Source organism: Gavia stellata, chromosome 6, assembly GCF_030936135.1.
Source record: "Gavia stellata isolate bGavSte3 chromosome 6, bGavSte3.hap2, whole genome shotgun sequence".
Taxonomy (NCBI): Eukaryota; Metazoa; Chordata; class Aves; order Gaviiformes; family Gaviidae; genus Gavia; species Gavia stellata.
The window spans coordinates 16,213,339-16,235,649 of record NC_082599.1 but is presented as its reverse complement, the minus strand read 5'-3'; the positions used below and the strand labels follow the sequence as shown (position 1 = coordinate 16,235,649).

General features: G+C 39.4%; 1 protein-coding gene across 4 annotated transcripts in view; it reads right to left on the bottom strand.

Moving 5' to 3' along the window:
- NRP1 (neuropilin 1) overlaps positions 1-22,311 on the bottom strand; it is a 113,906-nt gene that overhangs the window by 45,219 nt on the left and 46,376 nt on the right. For all 4 annotated transcript variants that reach the window (XM_059819030.1, XM_059819031.1, XM_059819032.1 and 1 more), the window contains exons 3-6: positions 21,644-21,825; positions 16,678-16,905; positions 8,907-9,062; positions 5,981-6,147 (exon numbers count right to left, since the gene is read on the bottom strand). In XM_059819030.1, coding sequence (XP_059675013.1) covers positions 5,981-6,147; positions 8,907-9,062; positions 16,678-16,905; positions 21,644-21,825 — 733 coding nt within the window. The remainder of the gene's footprint in view (positions 1-5,980; positions 6,148-8,906; positions 9,063-16,677; positions 16,906-21,643; positions 21,826-22,311) is intronic.

Below are 22,311 nucleotides of genomic sequence, written 5' to 3'. Positions count from 1 at the left end.
ATTGTTGACTTGCACTTCCTTGAGCTTTCATGTGAAATATTTAGATAAGCTTGCTTGGTAAAGTCAACCTAAACAGCTGCCTGATGTAAGAATAAACCTGTTAATGAAACAAATGTGCTGTGCAGCAGCATATATAAATACTGACTATATTTTTAAGTGAATACCTGATAAGGAAATAAGCTATGAAAGGTCGAGACACTGAATAATGAACTGCAACTATTTTCAGAAGAGCTACAGGAATAAATCTGTGCTAATCTATATACCAGTTCACATCAGCGTTGCATGCTTCTGCGTTTCACTTACAAAGGAGTAAATAATAAGGAATGTAGGTTACTGCAAATGTAAAGGAATGAAGACAAATGTGGAAGGAAAATTCCACCTTAGAGGTCCCTCTCATTCTGGTGAAGTAGTGTATACATAGAAGTGTTTTAAATCAATGGAAGTGTATTTTTCTTGCGTGGGAGAGTTAGTGTTAAATAAACAACTGATATTTCAACCAGTGGAGGCGATGGGGATCTCCCAGGTTGCTTTTTGAGGAGGCCTATTCTTACCTCTCTCTGGCCTTTCTCCAGGTCCCTAAACGCTGCAAGATGCAGAGGGAGAATTTTGCACCCATCAGCTGATATTCCTAGGGCTGACCGATCTAGAGGTCCAGAGAAATACTCTGCAAGAGTCGTAGGTGCCAAAGGGATGGGTGGGGGACGAGGTGGAGATGGGCAGGCAGAGGCCAGAGGGAGCAACCAGACCTGCTCCTGGTGCCAACCTCTGACTCTGGCCATTGCCACATGATACCAGATCCGTGCCCTGCTGAAAAACCCAGCAGTACAAATTTGGGCTGGATTAGCCATTTATCTCATATTAGCCAGAACACACAATAAGGAGTTCATCTTAGCTTAGGGCCTTATGTCAGCTGCAGAATGACAGATAATCCCCAATCCAGAGTATAATGTCTATTTATGGTAACCCCCTGTTAACCTTTTTTGAACAAATTTGAACTGGCAGAGTGTGTTTATACCAGAGTAGTGCTTTTTGTTGGTTGTGAAGTTTTGATCTGATACTAGGATTCTTAAAGCTGGATTTATGGTTTTGTCCAACCCCAGCCACAATATGAACTGAAGAGTTTGTGTTATTAACAAACACGCTTTGCTTTCTGGGCAAGCTGGAGGTCTCGCTCAGTGAGAAAAATTGTGCCACCCAGAAACTATCATCCAGCTTGGTGGGAGTGTAAAGGTTTGTGTTATATGCATTAGAAGAAACATTTTGATAGAAAACATACAGATTCTGCAGTAAAAGTACTCAGAAGGTGTTGCTCCTTGCGGGTTTGAAAACCCACACCATTATGAGGATTGATGATAGCACAGGTTCCCAGTGACCCTGGTAATAGGCAATCAGTCTCCCTTCAAAACCACACACACGTGGATCTCAAGTGTCTTTAGCTGACGGCACCTATCCAGCCAGGCGCTCGTCCTGGAGCTCCCCCCACTCCTGCGCTGCCCTGGGGGGCTGCTGGCCATGGCCCATTGGGGCGTCCCTGAGGCGCAAGGGCTTGCCATGCGCAGCGGCCGGTGGCTCCTGCTCAAAGCCTTCAAAAATAAGATGCAAAAAGTTCCCTGAATATAAAGATTTTGCGTGTTACTTTTTCAGATGAGTGTAAACCTAACTGCTGTTCTTAAATGTGAACATTAAATCTACTCTGTAAAAACACAATTACTGCTGCCAGGGCAGAAATCAGTCGTCTCTTTTGAAGGAATGCCTTGAAAATGCAATCATAAAATCCCTGCATGTTATGGATTTCATTAACATTGTACTCCCCTAGGATTCCCAATTGCACAATAACAGGAGTTCTTTAAATTTTAAATACCACAGACAGGAACAGTTTCACTAAAACCAGATGTGAAACCCTCGCACCGGCCTTCTTACTGGTTCTAAGTACTGAAACTGGCTGGTAATTGATACCTATTAACATGTTTGTTGTTCAGATTACAGAAATGGAAACACTATACTATTTTTCCTGTGAAAGGATACATTAATGAGGGACAATGACTTATGTTGCAATGGCAGTTCCCTGCTCTTGATTAAATTAAAGGGCTGTTTTTATTTTGTATTTTAAATTATGCTATTTCACACTGAAGGGCAGTCGAGTGTGTGAAACTTAAGTGTAATAAACAAGTAGACTGAGCTTAAGGTTGAGGAGCTAATAACATCCCATATGACAATAAACTAACTTCATGCTTATTTTTGGCAGCCCTTGCCTCATGCATATCTTTATTCCATTCATATTAGAAAATCCACAGACTTTATTAATGTGTTTTTAAAGAAGAAATTCAATGTGGAGTGACTCTGTTTCTGATTATGGAGTCACACCAAATCTCAAGTTAGTCGAGCAATTTTAAGAAGTGTGTTTGAGGGTAAAAATAAAATGGAGAAAGTACTGTGCAGACTTATGGTGTGACTGTGCTATGGACATTTTGAATCTAAGCTTTGTCATTTATTTCAAACCAACTAAGGAAAGGAATGGACAGACAGCTTTCACTTAGCGGAGGCCGGTAAGCAGGCAGCATTCAGATGAACTCAGGAGTTAGTAGCTTGTCAGCCACAAAGGAGCAATCTAGTTTTTCCACCAAAGAGTGGGTTCCACTTCCACAGATGGAATTAATGCAAATACATTACTAACAACAAGCCAGCACTATTTTCCTAATTCTTTTCAGCCAAATGGTGCAAAAGACGTCAACACCTCAAAGGAGACAATCATATCGCATGCCCTCTAGACGTCCTCTATAGATACCAATCTCCCTTTGCTGATACTTAACTGAGGTTTTCTGTTTCTTTTGTCTTAACAAAAACATTAACCTTGAAGGGAGGGGTAAAAGGAAGGGAAAGGAGAACTGTAATATTTCCCCTATACAAAAAAAGTGATACACTAAGGAAATTAGCATTTGGAGCTGAATTTTCAAGCTGCTTCACCCATGTATGATTGTACATATATATATATGCCCTAGTTGCATATGCATATTAGCAGTTTGAAGGCAGACATCACTACTTAACCAGCTGCAGTGTGTGTGCAGGTATGGAAACCTGCAATCGTGAAAAGATTAATGAAGACTGATATACACAAAATCTTTGTCCTTCAGACAAGGGCATATAGGCATAAATTTTCACTTTAAAAGTTTCAAGTTCAGCATTGCTGTATCCTTCAGCCTGTTTTTTGCTGTTGAATGTTTTCTAGAGTTCTTGCACTATGCAACAAAAATCCATTTACGCTGTACTGCACAAAAGAAAATACTTCAAATAAATGACTAGTTTACAATAGCATACCGAACAAAACAGAACAAAGTGACCTCAGTCCTTCATATACAAGTGTCTTCCTCCTTTTATAAAATATTATGACCTTTTTCAAGGGGTAATTTCAGAGTATTTTATTAGTTGCATGTCCTTGGTTGTTTGTCTGTAAGCTCTTATGGAGATGAACATCTGTTCCTGGGGATATTTGTACAGAGGAAACATGGGATTTCAATATTTTATCCAGAACGAACTCGCAACGTGTGCTTGCTGCCAATGGTATCAAGTCTTTGTAGAAGATGGCGATTCACATGTTATTGAGGTGCCTGATGGTCTGAAGTGCTTAGCACCTGTCTCAAGATTGTTAATTAAGTTTAACAGGAAAGCATTTAGAACACATTTAGAAGTTTGAATTAGCAATGTTAGTATTGAATTAAACCATAATAAATAAGAATTAATATCCTCCTGACATAAATGGAACCAAAGATGAATTAAACCGTTGTATCTCATAAAAAGCCAAGGGATGGCATACTCAATCTCCAAACTAGCTCGGTTGCTTCTGCTACATAGGTTGAGTGGTAGAAACAATTAACAGTTCTTCTGCAACACATGTTAAGCACTCCTATTGAATGCAATGAATCTTCGAGCAAGACTTTGCAGGCTCAGTCTTGCAAACAAGACCCAGCTCTGCAGCAAAGACTGTGACAGCCTAGTTGCTCTGTCATGAAGTCTGCCTTGGGAGTGCCTGTCCCTCCACATGGGCCCTGGGTAATGGAGGAGATGCCCTAGGGCTCGACTGCTCAGGGAAATGCTTCATGCTGCCTTTTCCAAACCAAGGGGTGGGTGAAGTAGGTGAGAGCTGTGGCGTGAGCAGTACAGCATACAAATAACCACCAACTTCTTGGCTGATGTGGTAGCTGGAGGCAGCGTAAAGCTGCTAAAAATCATGCTCAGCAGTTGTTTCAGCCCCTGAGCACCCTGGTTTATGGCAGAAGGCAAGGGAGGCTGAGAAATTCCTGGGCAGGAGGCCTGAGGTACCCTGAACTGTTTTAAGCATAAACCCCAGAGTAGCTTGGATTCTATTATGATGTGTTTGTTATTAAAAAAGTTAATGGTTAAAAAAAGTCCTTTGAAACTTTTTCTCAGAAAGATCTAGTTCTAAGTGAAAGGATTAAGCTATATATGTATGCATGTAGTCCTCATAACTTAATAAAGTTAATAAGCACACAGAACACATGAATGAGATTTGACTAGCTCTCTTGTTTTGATTATCCAGTCATAAATACGTAAGTGACAGCAGAAGAGAAGGAAATAAAGAAAAAGTGGCGGCCCTCCGACCAGATGAAACACATGGAATTTGATTCTGATGCATTCCACCCTTTTTCCGCGTGCATTCCATGGATTGCAAGTGGCAATGATTAATAACAAGCCCTGCACTTAGATAAGGCTGGGCAGATTTTAACATTTATTCCTAGGTAAGGAAAAAGGATCAACAGACTTTTTTTGCCACTCTGAAGTCTGATTAGGTCCACCATACACGATTACCAATTTGCCAAGAGCTCAGGATGTGTAGGGGCCCCTAAAAAGGACACCTGAGAGTCCCATTGTGTGCAAAGGATCAGAAATGAAAGATTTTCCCCTCTTTCTTCCCTTTACTAACTACTACTCAACATGTTTTTAAGCTTTCTTGCAGACAGCAAACCTCACAGGAAACATCAATATGAACATTCGTATGGACGGCTAATAAGGCATTGTTTTTATATGTCAGTTAGTAATTTCCTATAGAAAACAACCGAAGCAGGAGGAATGTTTCAAGTATATGAACAAGTTTTCAGTGTTAGCAATATTGATCTAATATGCTCAAGCCTTTCTCTTAGCTTTTGCCAACAGAAATGCAATCTAGATCATAACTAAGAAGTCAACCTGCAAGTGAGACAACTCAGTATTTTTTTCACCTAATGATGTTAATACTTATATGCTACTATAGACTATTTGTATACAGTAATTCATATGAATAATTCTAACCTGTTCAGGAATCATGTGCCATTAAGCTATGGACCTGATGACAAATAGCAAACAACAAGCCTAAGCAGACTAACTGAACACAAGGAGTCTCTTCTTGGGGTAAAATGTTTGTAGGATTTCTCCTGTATTAACAGAGCAAAGCCAAGGCAGCCAATCTTGCTAATGAATGTTGTGTTTAAGGACATGGAAGAATAGCCACTAGACAGAAATCACTAAACTCATTTCATATATAACATATTCTAGAAGGGACATAGGTCTTCTGAGGTGAAATCTGAGTGCATGAAAACACCGTGCTGTATTAATGCTTAACTTTAATCAGCTTGAGACATAGCACATGCTCAGTTTACTGGGACATTCCACTTTAAGTGCATGTTAAACTAATATTGACTTTTCCACTAAACCAAAATCTCTGTTATTTGTGCCCAGAAGACTGAAAAAACAATAGACGTGGGAAGCAGAAGAATTACTCTTCCTGACCTTTTCTTTTTTTATACCTTTGGGAGTCAGTCTTTTTTTGTGTGTCTAATAGGGAATGCGAGCTATTCACTTGCAATGATTCTTAGATTATGTAGAAGTACTTTACTGTGGTTTTTTTTTTTCTTTCTTTTGCATTCTTCACATTCAATAAACTACACAGAGTATTATTAATAATATCTTTAAAACGTTATCTTTTTACCTGTATCCATTCTCTGATAGAATCTTCCCCTGGGGTCCATCCGTTCTCAGGGTAATTTAGCCGGGACCTTTCTGCAGACCAGATAGCACTGTACTGGGAGGATACAGTGATTTGATCAGAGTGAATTTCTCCTGACTCCATACCTAGTGGTTCCATGCACTGGAAATCTGAAGAAAAATAAATTACCATCATTATTGTGGTCAGCTTTTTTATTTAGACTTTGAATAATGAGAATGTTTTCCTGCTTTGAATATGAATATCTAAAGAATTTATTTTTATGTGACTTTGAATTCTTTAGCAACCTTAAGTGAGGCAGTATTGGGCTTATGGTGTCATTCTTAATACTGTCATTTGAGTTGCTATGGCAATTCCTGCAATAATAATGCTATACAAATATTTTTAGCCCAGCATTGTAGCCATTTCAATATAGGACAATAGAATTCTCTTTTCTAGGGTAGCACAGGCACTTCTGTGGATTCATAGTATAAAACAACATATGTTCAACTCATAATGATGCACAAAGCCAGGAAAGACAAACCAGATGACTGTATAAAATAATTTTATTTTAAAACTATTTACTCCAATACAAAAAGTGTAAAATGTTTAAAAAATATTATTAAAATTCTAGGCATTCTCTTTTGATCCTGGACACTGGAAAGAAACAGATCAACAAAATTTGAATCCAGGCCAGGAGAGTATTGACCTAAGAGAATTACCACCTCTTCTATAACATGTTGTATTTTAAATGAGTTGATCATCTCCATCCAATCTCTTTGTGTTGACACAAAAATTACCAAGATAGTTTAGAATCAATTGACAACCCAGTCACTATAGTGAGTTCAAAGGCTGTTAGGGCATGGAGACTAAATTCTTCTCTCACTCTTTAAAAATAAAGGCTGTAACCCCCACCAAGCAAGAGGGAGGTGGCTTTGGACAGATCCTCACACCCAGCTGCTCATGCACCCCTCTGTCAGAGGTTTACCAACCCCGTTGCAAGGGCAGGAGAAAATAACATGTGCCTACACTTCTGTTCAGGGACTTCGTAGTATATTAATAGAATTCATTCCTTCATTAGCAATTTAAGGTAAAATATCAGTGTGTGAAGTGGAGGCCCTGACATTTGGATACACACTCCTTTTTATCACACCTTCTCTGGAGCTGATGTATCTCTAACAGAGGGTTAGGTCCTGAGCTGAAGGTTTCAAAATCTGAGTTGGAAAAATGAGCTTTTAATAAGCACAGTTCTGATTTTTCAATGAAAAATAAAATATTCTGAAAAAAAATGTTTAAAAACTTTTACCTGGGATCCAAAAACTTATATTCCGAAATGCTATCAGGGTACCTTATAGGAGTTGTAGTGAGGGTGCCCCATAACTGAATTATTAAACTTGTTGCCAAACTTCGTTTCCTATGGCGTACCACCCTTTCCTCCATTTCTGTGCTGCTTCAACCTATTAGGGGCCTTGGGTGAAGTACTGAAACTGAACTACTTTAGGGTAAGACTCAAAGTAAATTAACTTCTGCTTGGAATCAGAAGGAGAGCCATAAGCCACTACAAAGAACTCAAGACATAGTAGGTGGGAGTCATATTAAAATATCTAAAAGGTAGGTGTCTAGTTTGATCTAGACATGTGGGCTTTCCCTGTAGTCTACTGAGAGGGACAAGTACCTCCTGGGGAGGTACCTCACGTGTCTGAGATAAGTAGGCTGAGTTCTCCTCTGGAGGTGATCTTCTCTGTAGTAACAACACAGAGCAAGGGTGGCTGAAATTAAGTGAGAGGAATCACCCTTCTGTCTAAGCCTGCATTATAGAAAATGTTTCCTCTTATCCAAAAGGGTTTTGACACACACTAACTTCTCCTGTTCTGTTGTTCTGCGCTTAAGAGCTGAAGGCATCCCAGCATAGCAGGTATTATTAATTCTGGCTCCAGTGTGATGATGCCTCTACAGCCCAGGGAGGATGACTGTGGAGGAGGTGGACATGGGGACCCATGTTGGCTGTGCTAGATAATGAAGGGGTAGGAGCAGCACCCACATAAGGAGAAGCCAAACTAGCTGGAGGTACAATCTGAGAGAGATGGAGAAGGATGCTTCCCATCCACAGAGGCTGAGGTATGTCCTATTCCCTCTTCTTGGATATGCACATACAAGAAAGCTATTAAAGAGGCAAGGGGCAGAGGAGAGGTGGGGAGTAACAGGGATAATTTCAGTTTACTCATTTTTCTTTTGTTCCTTCTTTGACTAAACAAGTACATCAAATCTAGGTGAATCTGCTCAAAACTCAGTAAGTTGCAGAAAGGAGAGAGAGTTTGATTTAAAGTGTGCGTTTTATCATTGAGCAAAGGAAGGAAATCTGCAAGGACATGGTGTAACACAGCCCATTATTCTCATGCGTCTCCCTCACTTTGTTTCATTCTCTGCCCAAAGGGTAAGCATGAAAATGAGGCAACTGGGGAAAAAATATGAGACAGAGAACAAAGCTTACATGGTTTATGAAATGGTTTAACAAGAGCACATATATTAAACGGGTTCTTTTTATTCAAGAAATAGATCATCAAAGCTTATTCCATGTAATAAAAGAAGGCTTTGGATAGTTCATTCATTGTTCATGTTTCATTGTTTTAATGCAAGTGTTCAATTGCTCTGCATTCCTACGTTTCCTTGGTCAGCACAGTTTTTCACAATAATTATCCCAACTTCCTGGCAATACTGCAGAATAAAACTGTAAGGAGAATTCTGCTTCTTCTATTGCTTTTCAAAGGGCAGCTGTTCTTTAAAAAAAAAAAAAAGAAAAAAGCAAACCATAACCAACCCTTCCACACCATCTTTTTTATATAAGGTTTCCTTAAAGTTTCATGCAACAACTGGTATGCAAGAAGACAGACAATATTTTCCAAGAAGCTCTGCAGGATAGATAAATACTGACCTTCTGATACACTGCTCTGCGACACGCTGTAGTTTGCTGAGAATCCCTCTTTTGCTATTGCACTGTCGGTGTAAAATACCATTGAAAGAATCCCTGTTGAAGACCTGACACGTCCTGGGTTGTTCTGCCCACAATAACGCCCTACGTGGGGGCCAACTGCAAAGAGACAGGATATAATAGTAAACTACCAGTTCTACTACAACAATAGATGCCACTACAATAGCCTCCTAAAGAGAGTCCCTCCGCAGGAAATAGTGAACCTCTACAACAGTTCAAAATCACAATCTCATCAATAATTTACCGGTGAACAATAAATTGCTTATCCTACCCTAGTAATCTTACTTCTAAAATGTTCCAGATAGCACTCCATAAACCTCTGAAAATAAAAGAACCACAATTTCAAAAAGTGTCCTTTAAAGTGTGCAGAGAGGACAACGATGCACACAATTACATGTACAAAACACCAAAAGTATTTTCCAAAGTGTGACTGAAGCACCTATTTATGACAAGGACATCTGAATGGCCTGATTTGCCCACCCAGGCTACAAGATGCTCTGGGAATAGGAGTTCAAACAGCATCTTCCAGATTTTATGCTCAATACTGCAGATAATCTGTTAATTTTACAGCAAACTTAGAAAAACATTTTTGCACTCATATTGAGGCTATTATCAATGACTTTTTATCCCCTCCTATTTAGGCTTTCAGCACACCCTCATGGATCTTTTGCCTATATGCTCAATATTAAAGAATACTGTAAAAGAATTCAAGAGGAAAATCTTAATCCTTTCAAAAGAGCAAGGATTTCTCAAGTATATCTCCACGTCACTGAACACACACACACACATATACACACATACATGATCTCTCTCAGTGTTAATAATGTATAAAACAGTTCCTGATATTTTTCTGGATTTCCTGCGCAGTGAGATAATATTTTTCCTTAATTAAGCTACTCAATTCACAACCAACATATGTGGCCTTCCTGCACTTGAGCATTCCCTACAGATAGGTCCCTAGGCTGTTGAATAGTGGTACATCTGTGCTTACAAACAATAAGAAAAGATAATGCTAAAACCCATCCATGGAATTAATCATGAAAATAATCATAAGACATCATTCTTATGCTTACACTACTGGCCTTCCAGGCTTAAGTTAACACCTTGTCATTTTTCTAGGAAGTCCATTTCACTTTCAGTTTAAAATATAAAATGTTTATATATCCTAATTATTCACAATTCAAAGAAAATCCTCAGATAACATAATTTTGTAGTCATTTATTGGCATTTTCCAACAAGTAAAACAGTTCCAGCTTGGAATAACTTTATTATGTAAGCTACACATTTCTGCAAGGCCCTAGAGTTGCCAGAAAGAGGGAGTTCGGGGGTTATAGCTCTTGCTGCCAGCATGTGCTTTTCTATCCGTATTCTGGCCATAGTTAGTCTTCAGTTGCCTTGGCAATCCCATGGCATTTAAAATACGTGCCAGTGCAGCCCTTTTCCACCAGGGTTGTTCAATGCAGTTTTGATAGACTGAAACACCCTATAGAGGATATGAATTGAATCCTTCCTCATCCTAGAAATCATTAAAGTTTTACAGTTTTATTATTTGGAGTGAGAAAGTTGTTTTACTTTGCTACCATTAGTGGCTTTTTAAAAACACAAAATAATGCCCCCACTCCAATTGCTGCAGGATTGTTTTTTTTCTTTGCATTTTCTATGTGCAAACAGCTCTGATCCTGCTCTTTCCTGTGATGGCCTTTCAATGTTATAGCTGCTAATGTTGCTCTGAACTACAAGAAAATAAGGAGGATAAGGCCACCATGTTATGGCACTCTGAGCCTCTGTCCTCCCATTTCCCTTAGGGAAGCGTCTTTGAAATGACAAACAGAAGAGAACTTTGTTTAAAGCAGACAGGCTTTAAGATTCTCCATGACTCACTGGTTTATAATTTTTAAGACATATTTAGTGATTCTGCATTTCAGCCTTCTACAGATTGGCCCTGCTATCGCAGTACTATTCCCTTTGCTAGCTGTGTCGATGCAAGAGCTAAAAACTTGCAGAATATGACACAAAGAGGTATTGAATTTTTTTGCACCACATCTAAACAGCCTACTGAGCTAATATGGCATTGAACTGAGTAGAACTGGATGAAATAGGTATTCTTTTTCTTCTTACATAAACAGCTAACACAAAATTCTCATTTTTTTCCTTTCAAGTCTTGAAAACTTTTGAATGACAATGAATTACCAAATGTTTCAGGTGTCACCACATCAAATAAATGCTGTGTGGGGAACACCATCTGAGCAATCATTCAGGGGCTGATACTGCTGTCTGCGTAGGTAGACTATGCCACTGCTTTTTTTTAACCAGCTTCCTGACCCTTCCTTACGAACCGAGATGGGCTTTCATAATGGACTGTACACAGTTCCAAATGGGAATTTTAGGGTGGCAGGTGCTGAAAAGTCTTTAGGCCCAGAAAGCTCTTTGCAGCCTTTACCTGTAGACCATCATGTCACTTTGTCAGCATCCCCTAGAAAGGCTTACTCCAAATATGAGTCACTTGGAAATGTCCTCACTCAAGGATACTTCTACCTTACCCACAGAACAGAGGCATTTTGGTGAGCCAGCTACTTCATTTGACTGCCCATGCTGTAGCTATTTCTGGGACCTTGGCTCCTCTTCCCACTGGCATAGTATGATATAGTGGAAAACTGAGTAACTTTTCAGGTTACTGGGGGGCGCAACTAAGGAACCTGTTTTGCAAGCTTTTCCCAACATGCAGAGTCTAATTCTAGAACTTGAATAAATCCCTGAATATTCTTAATATGCATGTTTGAAGGTTTACAGGATCTGAGTGTGGTACGTATGGAATACAGCTGGTGGTTTAAGTCTAAACAGAAACCTTATCCTTACTAATTCTTCTTTTCTTTTCTACTGTGTGACCTTCTGGACAAGGACTATCAGTATCAGAAAAATTTGAGACTTATTACATTTGCCCATCCAGTTGAAATCTTAGCTTTTCAAATTCAGTTAAAAAAAACCCAAGAAAACACCAGCAAGGGAAAATGGTGTATCAGACTTCTAAAATATTAAAAGAAATGTTATGTTAACTAGCCATTTTACTGAATATTAAAGCTGGTCTTTAAAAGTATGCTGGTATGCTGTTGACAGTATTTTCACAGCAATATGATTGTTATTGACAAAACATTTGCACACAATTTAGGATGCTAAAGAGAAAATAACTGAAAAATTAATCCCAACTTCACAGTTCAGTAGTCACCTACACTGAGCTTGTGTATACTCTTATATCTTAACAGCTTCTCACAAGAGTGTAGAAAGCAGCCACAACAGAGGAGAAACACGCCTAGAGTAATAGCAACCTTCATTTGCACTGATATTAACAACTGAGGTAAAGCGTTCTGTTTTGCTCTGTAATTCTGTGGAAGCTCTTGTGGTATTGACTGAAGCAGCAATCCTTAGCCTGTGGTTCTTAAACCATATGTAGACTTCTTTGAATTATTTTTGAGCCCCTAGTAGACAGTCTATAGAGCTTCAAAGAGAGCTGCATGATGAATATGTGCAATTCATCACTTAAGCTAGTCCTGGTTTTGAGTGGGCTATTTTTCTTCAAAGTCATCAATGGACTGTTCTCAGTTGAGGCTTGCAGAGGTATATTTGTGCCTTGGGCAAAGACTTTTTTGGTGTCTAGTTTATTCAGGCAAAATCACATATTTCTATTTTGTGATCTACTCACTCTCCTACTCCAACTCCACCTGTTACCTCCTTCAAACCATGGTCCCTTTTCTGCACAATATTTGCAACATGCACCTGTAGTTCTCAAACATTCCCCAACAGGGTTTGTTTCACTTATTGCTTTGTTTTAAAGAGACCAAAGGGTGCCCTTGGCATGCAGTTATGCAGAAACAAAATGCCAGGTTTGAGGCATTCCTGAATGCCTACCATTCCCCTCCTGAACCAGCAAAACACTTACACCAGTGTTTAACTTCAGGGCCATAAGTGTCCTCAGTGAATTCCTTTGGAAGTCAATCTAACTGCTCACGTGCTTCAAAGATAAGCACATGTTTTGCAGAATCAAGACACAGGAACTCAGCACTTGTCAGATTCAATCCACTAAAAGGACAACCAGGTAGGCTGAGGACTCCATGATTATGACAGAGCATTTCAGGATTAACATCTTTGTGAATGACTGCTATAGTTGCTGACAAATTGTCTAACAGAAAATTGTTTTCCATCAGAAAAATGGCAATTACGTAAAAGCAAAATGTAAATGTAAATGGAAGCATACTGATTTTGACCTACCATTTTAAACTTCATTGTGAAAATGTGTTTAAATGCACATTTGTTTTTTGGTTTTTTTTTTCTTTTTTGGGGGAGGAAGTAAAAAACCCCACAACTGTAGAAGACAGCAAATTAATTTCATGCTGATCTCCAGTGACTATAGCTGATCAAACTCTACAGTGAAAACATTTTCCACTTTTGATGAGTTTCATCTGCTCTGACCTAGGTATCTAAAGTTTACCTCTGAGTTAGTGATCCACAGCTCCCAGTACAGTCAATGAGATAAGCAGCTCCAGAGCTCCATTAACTTGCCTAAAGTAGATGTTGGAGACAAATCAGAGTGGGGTGCTGTTCTCTGCTGAGAATGGGGGGACCGACAGTGTCTGGCTCAAACATTGGCACCTTGTTTCCAGAGCTGGGTGAGAGCAGCATGTTCAGGGGGCTGTCCATCTAATTCTGCCCTGGCTGCAGCCACAACTATTTTCCATCAAACTGTTCTCTGTGTCCTATTAAAAACTGCCATCATCCTGGCAAACCACAGCTTTGTTGTGGTGGAACAGGGGTTTTGAACTGAAGGATATAATTTTTTCCAAACTTTTAAAAAATCCTTCTACTTCATGTTTGTATCAGTGTAGTGCAATGGGGGCTTTAACCTCTAACACAACTGGGCATGTGACCAGCAATGCAGCACAACAAAGCAAAATAGCTTCCTTTTTTATGGCTATGTCTATATCACTAAATAGAGCAGGGCAGGGACCACCCTCCGGACCTGCAGGCAGTGGCCAGGGACTGTTCCTGGGACCAGACTAACAGTGCGACACAGCTCACTCCCATAGGGCTCTTCCCTCTGAAGCAGGATGGCTGTGTCCAACGTGTCTATTGGGAATGACCCCCAGCTTCTGCTGTCCTCCAAACCGTGCTTAGGAATTGCTTGGAAAAGTGTAAACTGATGTGGGCTAAAGTTGTGCAAGGGAGTATGCCAGCAATTAAGAAGTACACACAACCATGCCTTGGCCCCATTTTAGTTAATAGTAGATGTAGCTTCAGAATATTTTTTCATGGCTGAAGGGAAACGAACAAATGGCTGACTCACCTTGGGCGAGCCTCCCTTCATCAAAGGCAACCATACTGTCTAATATTTTTCAGAAATTTACTACTTCTATGTGGATGCAAATTAGATTTATTGTGCCTTCCTTTCTCCTTTTTTTTTTTTGTTTTGCAACATTATCTAGAACCTTTTCATTTCTATTTTCAGTTTATGGCCAGGTCATATCAGTGGCTCCTGTGTCAGTTTTGCTCTTTGGTTGAAATAGTTCTTCTTCCTCCCAGGGATTCATCCTGCGATGCATTTAAAGAGAAGCAATCACATCCTCTCTGCCTTTGTTGTGTTAAGTTAAACAAGACAGACTGATTGCTGGCTAAGGATTGTCCCACAGAGTAATGATGCAGCAAACATTTCCCTACAACTGCCGCAACCTCCAACAGTTGGTATCTAAGGAAACATTTCTTTCTAGCCTACAAATTCAGTTGAATATTTACAAAAACATGTAAACACCCCTATTGGATGTCAGGATCGTTTTGGGTTTAGACCATTTGTGAGGGAATTGGAAGGCTGATAATGCCTGTTGTTAATTGCTCTTCAGTATGGCTCAGTCACTTTCTTGAACCAGGAAATTACCGCTTTGAAACCCTCTGACACTAACAATAATGCATTTCTTTTTGGTAATATTACACATAAATTGATTGATTGGATCATCTTTTCACATGTCAGTTTAAATGCAAGTTCTACAGGAATTCAGCTTGGAAAGATTTGGCCTATACACAAATAAACCTATTATTAAATGTTCCAGACATCATTATTGTAGTGTTACAATACTGTTTTCCTAACTGAGGCATTAAATACTAAATAGTCTTTCAGCTACTGTTATGGCTCTTTCTTCACTATTTATTGGAGCGGATGGAAAAAAGCCATGATAAACCCATTAAGAATAAAACAAAAAGGAAAAACATATACATGTTAAAAAACACATACCTATTTACTGCAGCATCAATAAAAGCTTTAATTAAAATTATATTGGGGATTTGTTTAGAAAAACAGGCAAGTTTAAATATGTTATTAAAATATGTTCATTAAGTCATATGTTTTCATTTAAATAAAATATTAATGTAGGATTAGCAGTTTATAGAAACTGACACTGCTGTTCATAAAAGCAAATAAAATATCAATTAATATGGGTTATCACACCAGTGGAAAACTGAAATAGCTGTAATTAGTGCCCAACACAAACAACATAAATCTTCAGTTGTTGAATTTTGCTACAAGTTACAAAATTAAGAAGAAAAAGGACAGCTTCAAGATGCTTCTCTTTATCAGCTTATGCCATCCGTAGAAACAGTGAAAAAGGCATCACAACCAGTTTTACATAGTTGTTTGCACAATTCATATAGGCATTTGGGCACCCTAAAGGTTAGGCATTCAGCTTGAACAGCCCCTTTTAGGCTGGAGCCGCAGCCTACCAAGCTGGGGTCTTTGAAGAACTGGTACATGGCTGCCCTACCTAGAAAGGACTTGGATCTTGTGGACCCATTGCCAGACCCATATGAAAAAAATAGAGAAATCATGCAGCTATTTTGTTCATCAGTCTCAGTGTAAAACAGGGATATCAGATTGGGTGGAGGGTAAAATGAGGGCTCACTGGCTCAATAGACTTAGGTAATACCTAGCTATGCACTTTGTGAATTTGCAGAAGGTCAAGTATAGTCAACAAGTAAGTGGAAAATTACTGAGATGGCAGAGAAGTAAGTTCCAGAGGGTACCCAAAACACTGACCCTGACACATGTGCTCAGCTAATCAGAGATTATAAATTAACAAATTAAAATAAAACCTTTGGATTTGCTTATACTGCTGGAAGAGAGACCACTGAAGCCACCTGAATGAATAGCTCAATGACTGTTTACTGACCTGGGTGACCGTTTAGTCACTATGAATTTAATTGTATGGACACCACGTTTTCTCTGGCAAAGAAATTCTCTGCTTTGACAGCTGGTCTGTAACCCATTTCCTCCTCAAGCTGGAGGGTTAGTACCTGAAGTCCAGTTTGTGCAAGTTGTTGGAAATGTCTGGACAATACTCACGTGTTATGTGTGAAAGTTTGGGGACCCATTATAAGGCTTTGTATTTAATTTATTTTAGCGTAGGAGGTCCATCACATATTCCCTCTAAAAATAGAGGTTTCCCTCAAGACAACTGTTCAAAATTAAACATCTTTTATAAAAAAAAATCATTCACACTGTGATATACTTTACTGAATGGATTTACAGAGCATTTTCCCTATTTCTCTTTAAGTCAACTCGTTTCACATAAATCAAGCAGGAACCTCTCTACTATGACATTTGAAAAAATGAGAATATGCCTTCTGCAGCCCACTTTGGAGTAATGATTATGCATATCACAGTCCATTTTTCTCTTACCATCAGGGAATCCATCCCAGATTTCCAATCGGTCATAGCGACAGAACGCTCCCCCTGGAGTATTTGAGTCAGGTTCTAGCTCAAAGCTTTCAAATTCCAGTATAATCTCTGACATCTTTGGTGCAAAGATAATATAAGTGCATTCAAGGCTGTTGGGATATTTTTCAGGGAATCCAGGGGACTTTATCACTCCACTTGACGAAGTAAAGTTTCTGGAACATTCAGGTCCTGCAAGAGAAAGAGAAAAATCACCCGGGTTAACACTATGCTACTAAGCAAAGTAGTTAGCTGGGAAACAGATTAGGTTATATTGTCTCTCCAGCAGCAAAGGTGGCTTTTCAATGAAACACCTCATTTTAATCACTGTATTAATCATTCAGCGAGCTTGTTCCTATTATTGATAGTCAGGTTTTAAAGCGCAATTCGCATATACTGTCTGATCTCCAATTTTCAATTTGTATGGAACAATATGAAAACTTGTACCAGCTCTAAAAAAATTATGACAAATACAAAGTCATGTGGGAACAATGAAAGTGTAAGCTGCAAAAATCTCGACAGAGCCCTAGAGAAATAATTATAGCCCCTTCAAGCTCAAATCTTTAAATCTTATGGCTGACAGGCTTTTATTGGTGAAATAGAATTTTTCACAAAAGCGGGTGAGTGAATTCAGTAGAGGGAGTAGTGGTTTCAGATTCCTGGAGCACTGACTCAGTAACTCTGCCAGATGTGACCTATGCCTCCTTGACAAACTAAATGTGAAAGGTAATTCGTACATGTACCAAGGGTGAGTGACTCACTCTGAGTGGTGTTGACACAGGTGCACCAGTAAAATGTTGCTGTTAGTGCAGGCATGATAAACTGTGTGATTACAGGCAGTGTTGCTAGCAGTCACCTAATGTCAATGTTGACACACCAGCTTTCCCCGATGTCCCCACCATGGCATAATGGGATGCTCCAAACACTGCTCTTCGTGGAACAGGAAAGTGGCAGTAAAGATGCAAGGCTATAAAAGGCCAGATCACTGGATTTGCCTTTGTGAATACAGGGCACTAAAACTGGAGTCCCTCTCTTGTTGATGGTTAACGTTTCTCCTTTATTTAGGGCCCTCAGGAATCCTCTCCGTGGATCCCACATCTGCAGGTGTGCTCGGAGCCAGCTGCAGGCACTGCCTACATACACATCCTCCCACAGGGTCAGCATAGGTACCCCTCTCTCTCTGACTTTTGACACTCCCAATTTAATGGATAGCAATTTACAGGATTTGGGGCATCAGTGGATAGCAGCTGACTTGGGGAGTTTGGGTAGGATGACTCAGACGAAGGTCTTTGGACATGGAGTATAGGCAGGACACAGGCAACAGAGTTTGGTTGCAACAGGTTGTGCTGGAGGATGAGTGTGTGTGAGGTTTCAATTTGGATGAGGATGCCCAGCATCCTTAGAGACTGTAGTCAGGAGCCTTAGAGGATTTCCAATGCTTAACACAGATCATTGAAGGAAAACAGTCTGGCTTGTTGCATACATGAATACCCTTATTTCGCCATAGAAAATGTTTTCCTTGTGAATGTGCCAAACATATTACCCCCCACAGATTTGGCCACCTCCCAGCTAAATTCAGCATGCAAGAGAGAGGTCTGAATGAATTTAGTCAGTTCAGGTATTTTTGTCCTTCAACAGACACTGATAGGAAATGCTTGAGCTATCACATCAATATTCAGAGCACTTCATGGCATATTTTGGAAGATGTAGATATTAATGCTCATGTAACCTGACCCATTCCAATTTGGGAAATTACATTTTGCCTATAATTAAATCACCCCCTTACACATTAGTCGGATATATCTCTTCTCTCCCTGTCATTCCCTTGTCTCCTTGTCATGTATGGGAGGGTTATATTCTAGTTGTTGCTCCTCACTCCCACCAGTAGCTGCTGTTCCAGGATAAAATAGCTTTGCTATGCCATTCATAGCATAAAGTGCTCTGTACTCCTCTTGGAATCCAATAAAAGATGCAATATAAAATGTAAGCCAGATTCATTATTGCTTTATTAAATACAGCCAGATCCTGGCTCTGTGAGTGCACAATTGTCAGGCTCCTTACACTCACACATGGTATCTCAATACCAGCTTGCTTTATTTTAAACATGTTCAAGTCAATCTGGTGCAAGAAAAAAAAACTATTTTCAGAAGAGCTGCCTCACTAAAATGCCCTTCACAGATTTTGACCATTTATTGACACTGTGAAGGAACTCCGGGAATTAAATTAACACTGAGGCTATGAGGAACTCCATGGGGCAATGTTCACGGAAGACTGGCAGAAAAGGTTCTAGCAGAGACCGGATAGAATAGATACTTCTGAGGTGGAGAAACTACATATGTGTATGCGTATGAAATAAAGGAAGAGAGATGAGCTGAAGGAAAGAGAGAGACCACACAAAAGAGAGAGCAAAGAAAATGAGATGACACTGGAGATATTTTCACTTGCTTTCTCTAGGTGTCATCGAGCCAGAAAATCATTTGCCTTCCTGGTTGACACTGTCTTTTCTTTCAGTTTACACCAAAAATTTAGATGACTAAAGTTAGGAATGTTGAATGTGAATGTGAACTGTGTAGATCCTCTTCTAGAGAACAGGCTACTCATCCATCCTAAGACAGGCTGGCTGATGGAGCCAAAATGATGAACATTTCAGATGGGCTAAATGTTGGGCAATATGGTTTTCATGTTTTAGTCTGGAATTCAACTTCTTCTGTGTCTTTCTGGCTAAGGAGCTGGATGAGAAGTAAAAGCAGCTCCTAGTCTCAAAGCCCATACTACATTTGTCACAGTCATTACATGTGCTGGTCTCTCCTTACAATTTCTACATGGTGTGTGTCATTTTAAGCATCAGGTTTAGAATTCAGCTTAGGACACAGGTAGCACAATGCAGTTTTTCTTTTCAAAAATTAAGGATGCTCTCACAGGAATGATGGGCAAAAATATACTGTGTGCTGGAATGCAGCTCAGCCTTCAGCTCAGCACCACAGCACCTTGGGCTTGGGATCATTTTAATACTTCTCATACCTGGGAAATGATGAGCTAAGTTGTGAATATGCTAAAATGAAGCACGTTAGCCTGGTGTGAGCAACTGAGCTTCACCTGTGTTTACCCTGTGTAACAGGGTAAACTGGTCAGCTTTATTTGGTACAGAAATTAAAATGTAAATTTGGAATAGCATATATGCATTAACTCAAAAGTTAAAAAGGGCTGTGTTCCCACAACAACTATAACTTGTATCCTTTGTGTACACACAGCATTTCTAACACTGTACCTGGTGATAACTTTCCTGCCTTAATATACAGTTTATGTGGAATGAACTAGACTTAAAGTTGCTTTGGGAGCCATAATTTTGAGTTTCCTGACTTCTGTGTATGTAAAATCACATTCATAATGCCATCTTAACATGGTTAATGTGTATCACTGAGAGATGTAAATGACCACACAAGGAAATAAACAGAACATTCCCGTCAGAGCTCTGAGTTGCCACTACACTATTAGGAAATAAGTAAAAGCTTTTTTCTTGAAAACACTCAGTTGCTAAAATAGATTATTTCACAGGTCATTCTTTCACTTGTTCTTGTGTTTCAGCCTTGTTCTTTACGAAAGATGGTACTGTATATATGTAAGCACTAAGAAGCTTCAAGACACGGTTTCGAGGTTAGTCTCCTAAAGACACCAAAATAAATAGAGATATTTTTTCAGGAAAGCTTGGTGTCATTTGGATGCTGAGTTCTTTCAAAAAATGTGACCCTGAAGGTCACTAGAAGAATTTCTGGGAGCTAGGAGTGGATTTACAGACAGGGAAGATGGTGAACAAGAGGTCTGTGGCCCCAATTAGCACTGTGCAAAGCAGCAATAGCATGCAATAGAAAAGAGACTTCACTACTGTGCTTCTCCTCATTAACAGTACAGCTGCCACCAAGTGTGTGTGCTGAAAACAGCTGAAAATCTGGCTCTGGTTTAGGTGTGTAAAAGGGAAGTGAACTGGTTCTGAAAATGGGGCACTGCCTGGGAGTGGTATGTACTGGAAATTTGGAGTTTTGAGCTACTTTTCTGAATATGACCCTAAACATTGATGTTGAAGTCAGGGTTTTTTTCCTATAAAGTTAAGCTTATTGTCTTTCTGTATATTACGAGTTTTGGTCTTCTGTTCTCCAGGCATGGTATATATGAATTATTTATCTCCATCCAGCTATAGGGAAGGTGACGCCAAAAAAAAAGATCTTACTCCCCTTCTTGCTATTGACTCAGAAAGAGAGTTATCAAAGAGGGACTGGCTATAGGTCTGGTTAATCCTGGACTGTTTGTTTCTCTGGGCTTTCTCTGTGCCCCATACAGCTATCTGTGCTCACCAGCACTGAACTCCTGGCACAAGCATCCAGCAGGACATGCCTGCAAACAGTTTGAAGTTCTCCTCTCCTTTACCTCCCAAACATGGTCTGTGAAAGCAACAGCAACATCATCTGCTGCCCATGTGTACTCTGGTCCTTTCTGAGCCTGCAGCCATCTCTTGGGAATGCAGAGCAAAACACTAATCAAAATAGTCAGGGACTCAGAAGGTTACTCAGTGCTGTTAAGGCAGTGACATTGTAAATCACACTGCAATTATTACCAGCAAAAAAAAAAAAAAAAAACAAAAGAAGAAAAAAAAAAAGGGAGAAAGCTAATGGTTTTAAGAAGGTTGAAACAAACAGCTGATGAAGACTATCACATTACACCCAGAGGAGTCAAACCTCAGATGCAGCTGACCCATTGGATTCATAATGATTTACACCCACTGAATACATGCCCCACCTTGGAACGACAAGGGTAATACAATTTTCTCTTTCAAGCATTTTCATGTATTCCCCACATCCCAAACAATTATGGTGAACTTTTTGATGAAAGCAAAAGTGACAGGTTATGAGCTATGTAACAATGAATTCTTTCTCACCTCTTTTGAAAACTTCGTAACGGATAGAAAATCCTGCTCCATGTGTTTCATAGTCGGAAACAAATTTAATAAAAAGATATGGTCCCGAAGACACTAAAGGAGGGGGAGCAATTTTTCCACAGTACTTTCCCCATAAGCGTCCTTCAGCATTATCTCCATCAATCACTTCAACATAATCATACCTGGTAGATAAATGGAAGGAAGAAACTTTTAACTTCCAGGAAAGAAGGAGACCTAATTAATTTAGAAACCATAACACAACATAGATAATCAAGAAAAATGCTAGCTTGCTTGGAAAATGCATTATGCTGAAAGATGTAAGCAAAATGAAATAATTAAAATGGACTACATTATGTCTGTAGACATCATCTGGCAACATGGAACTATTAGGAAGAATGGCGTCCATTATGCTTGCAGACAATGTCAGCTAAAGTAACCAATTAACAAAAAAAAAGGAAATCTCACGAGCACAATTCTGCATTATTAAATTGTGTTCCTTTGTCTGTGTAGTGTTGTTATCAATACATAATGCATAGCATTCTTTTCAAACTGTGAAGTTCTGTTATGAATTCAAAACTGTCTTTTTGGCTGGAGCTCTTTATGAACAATACTTTGATTTCCATATGCTGTCCTCCAAACATATGTCCACAGAATAATAAATGAATCCC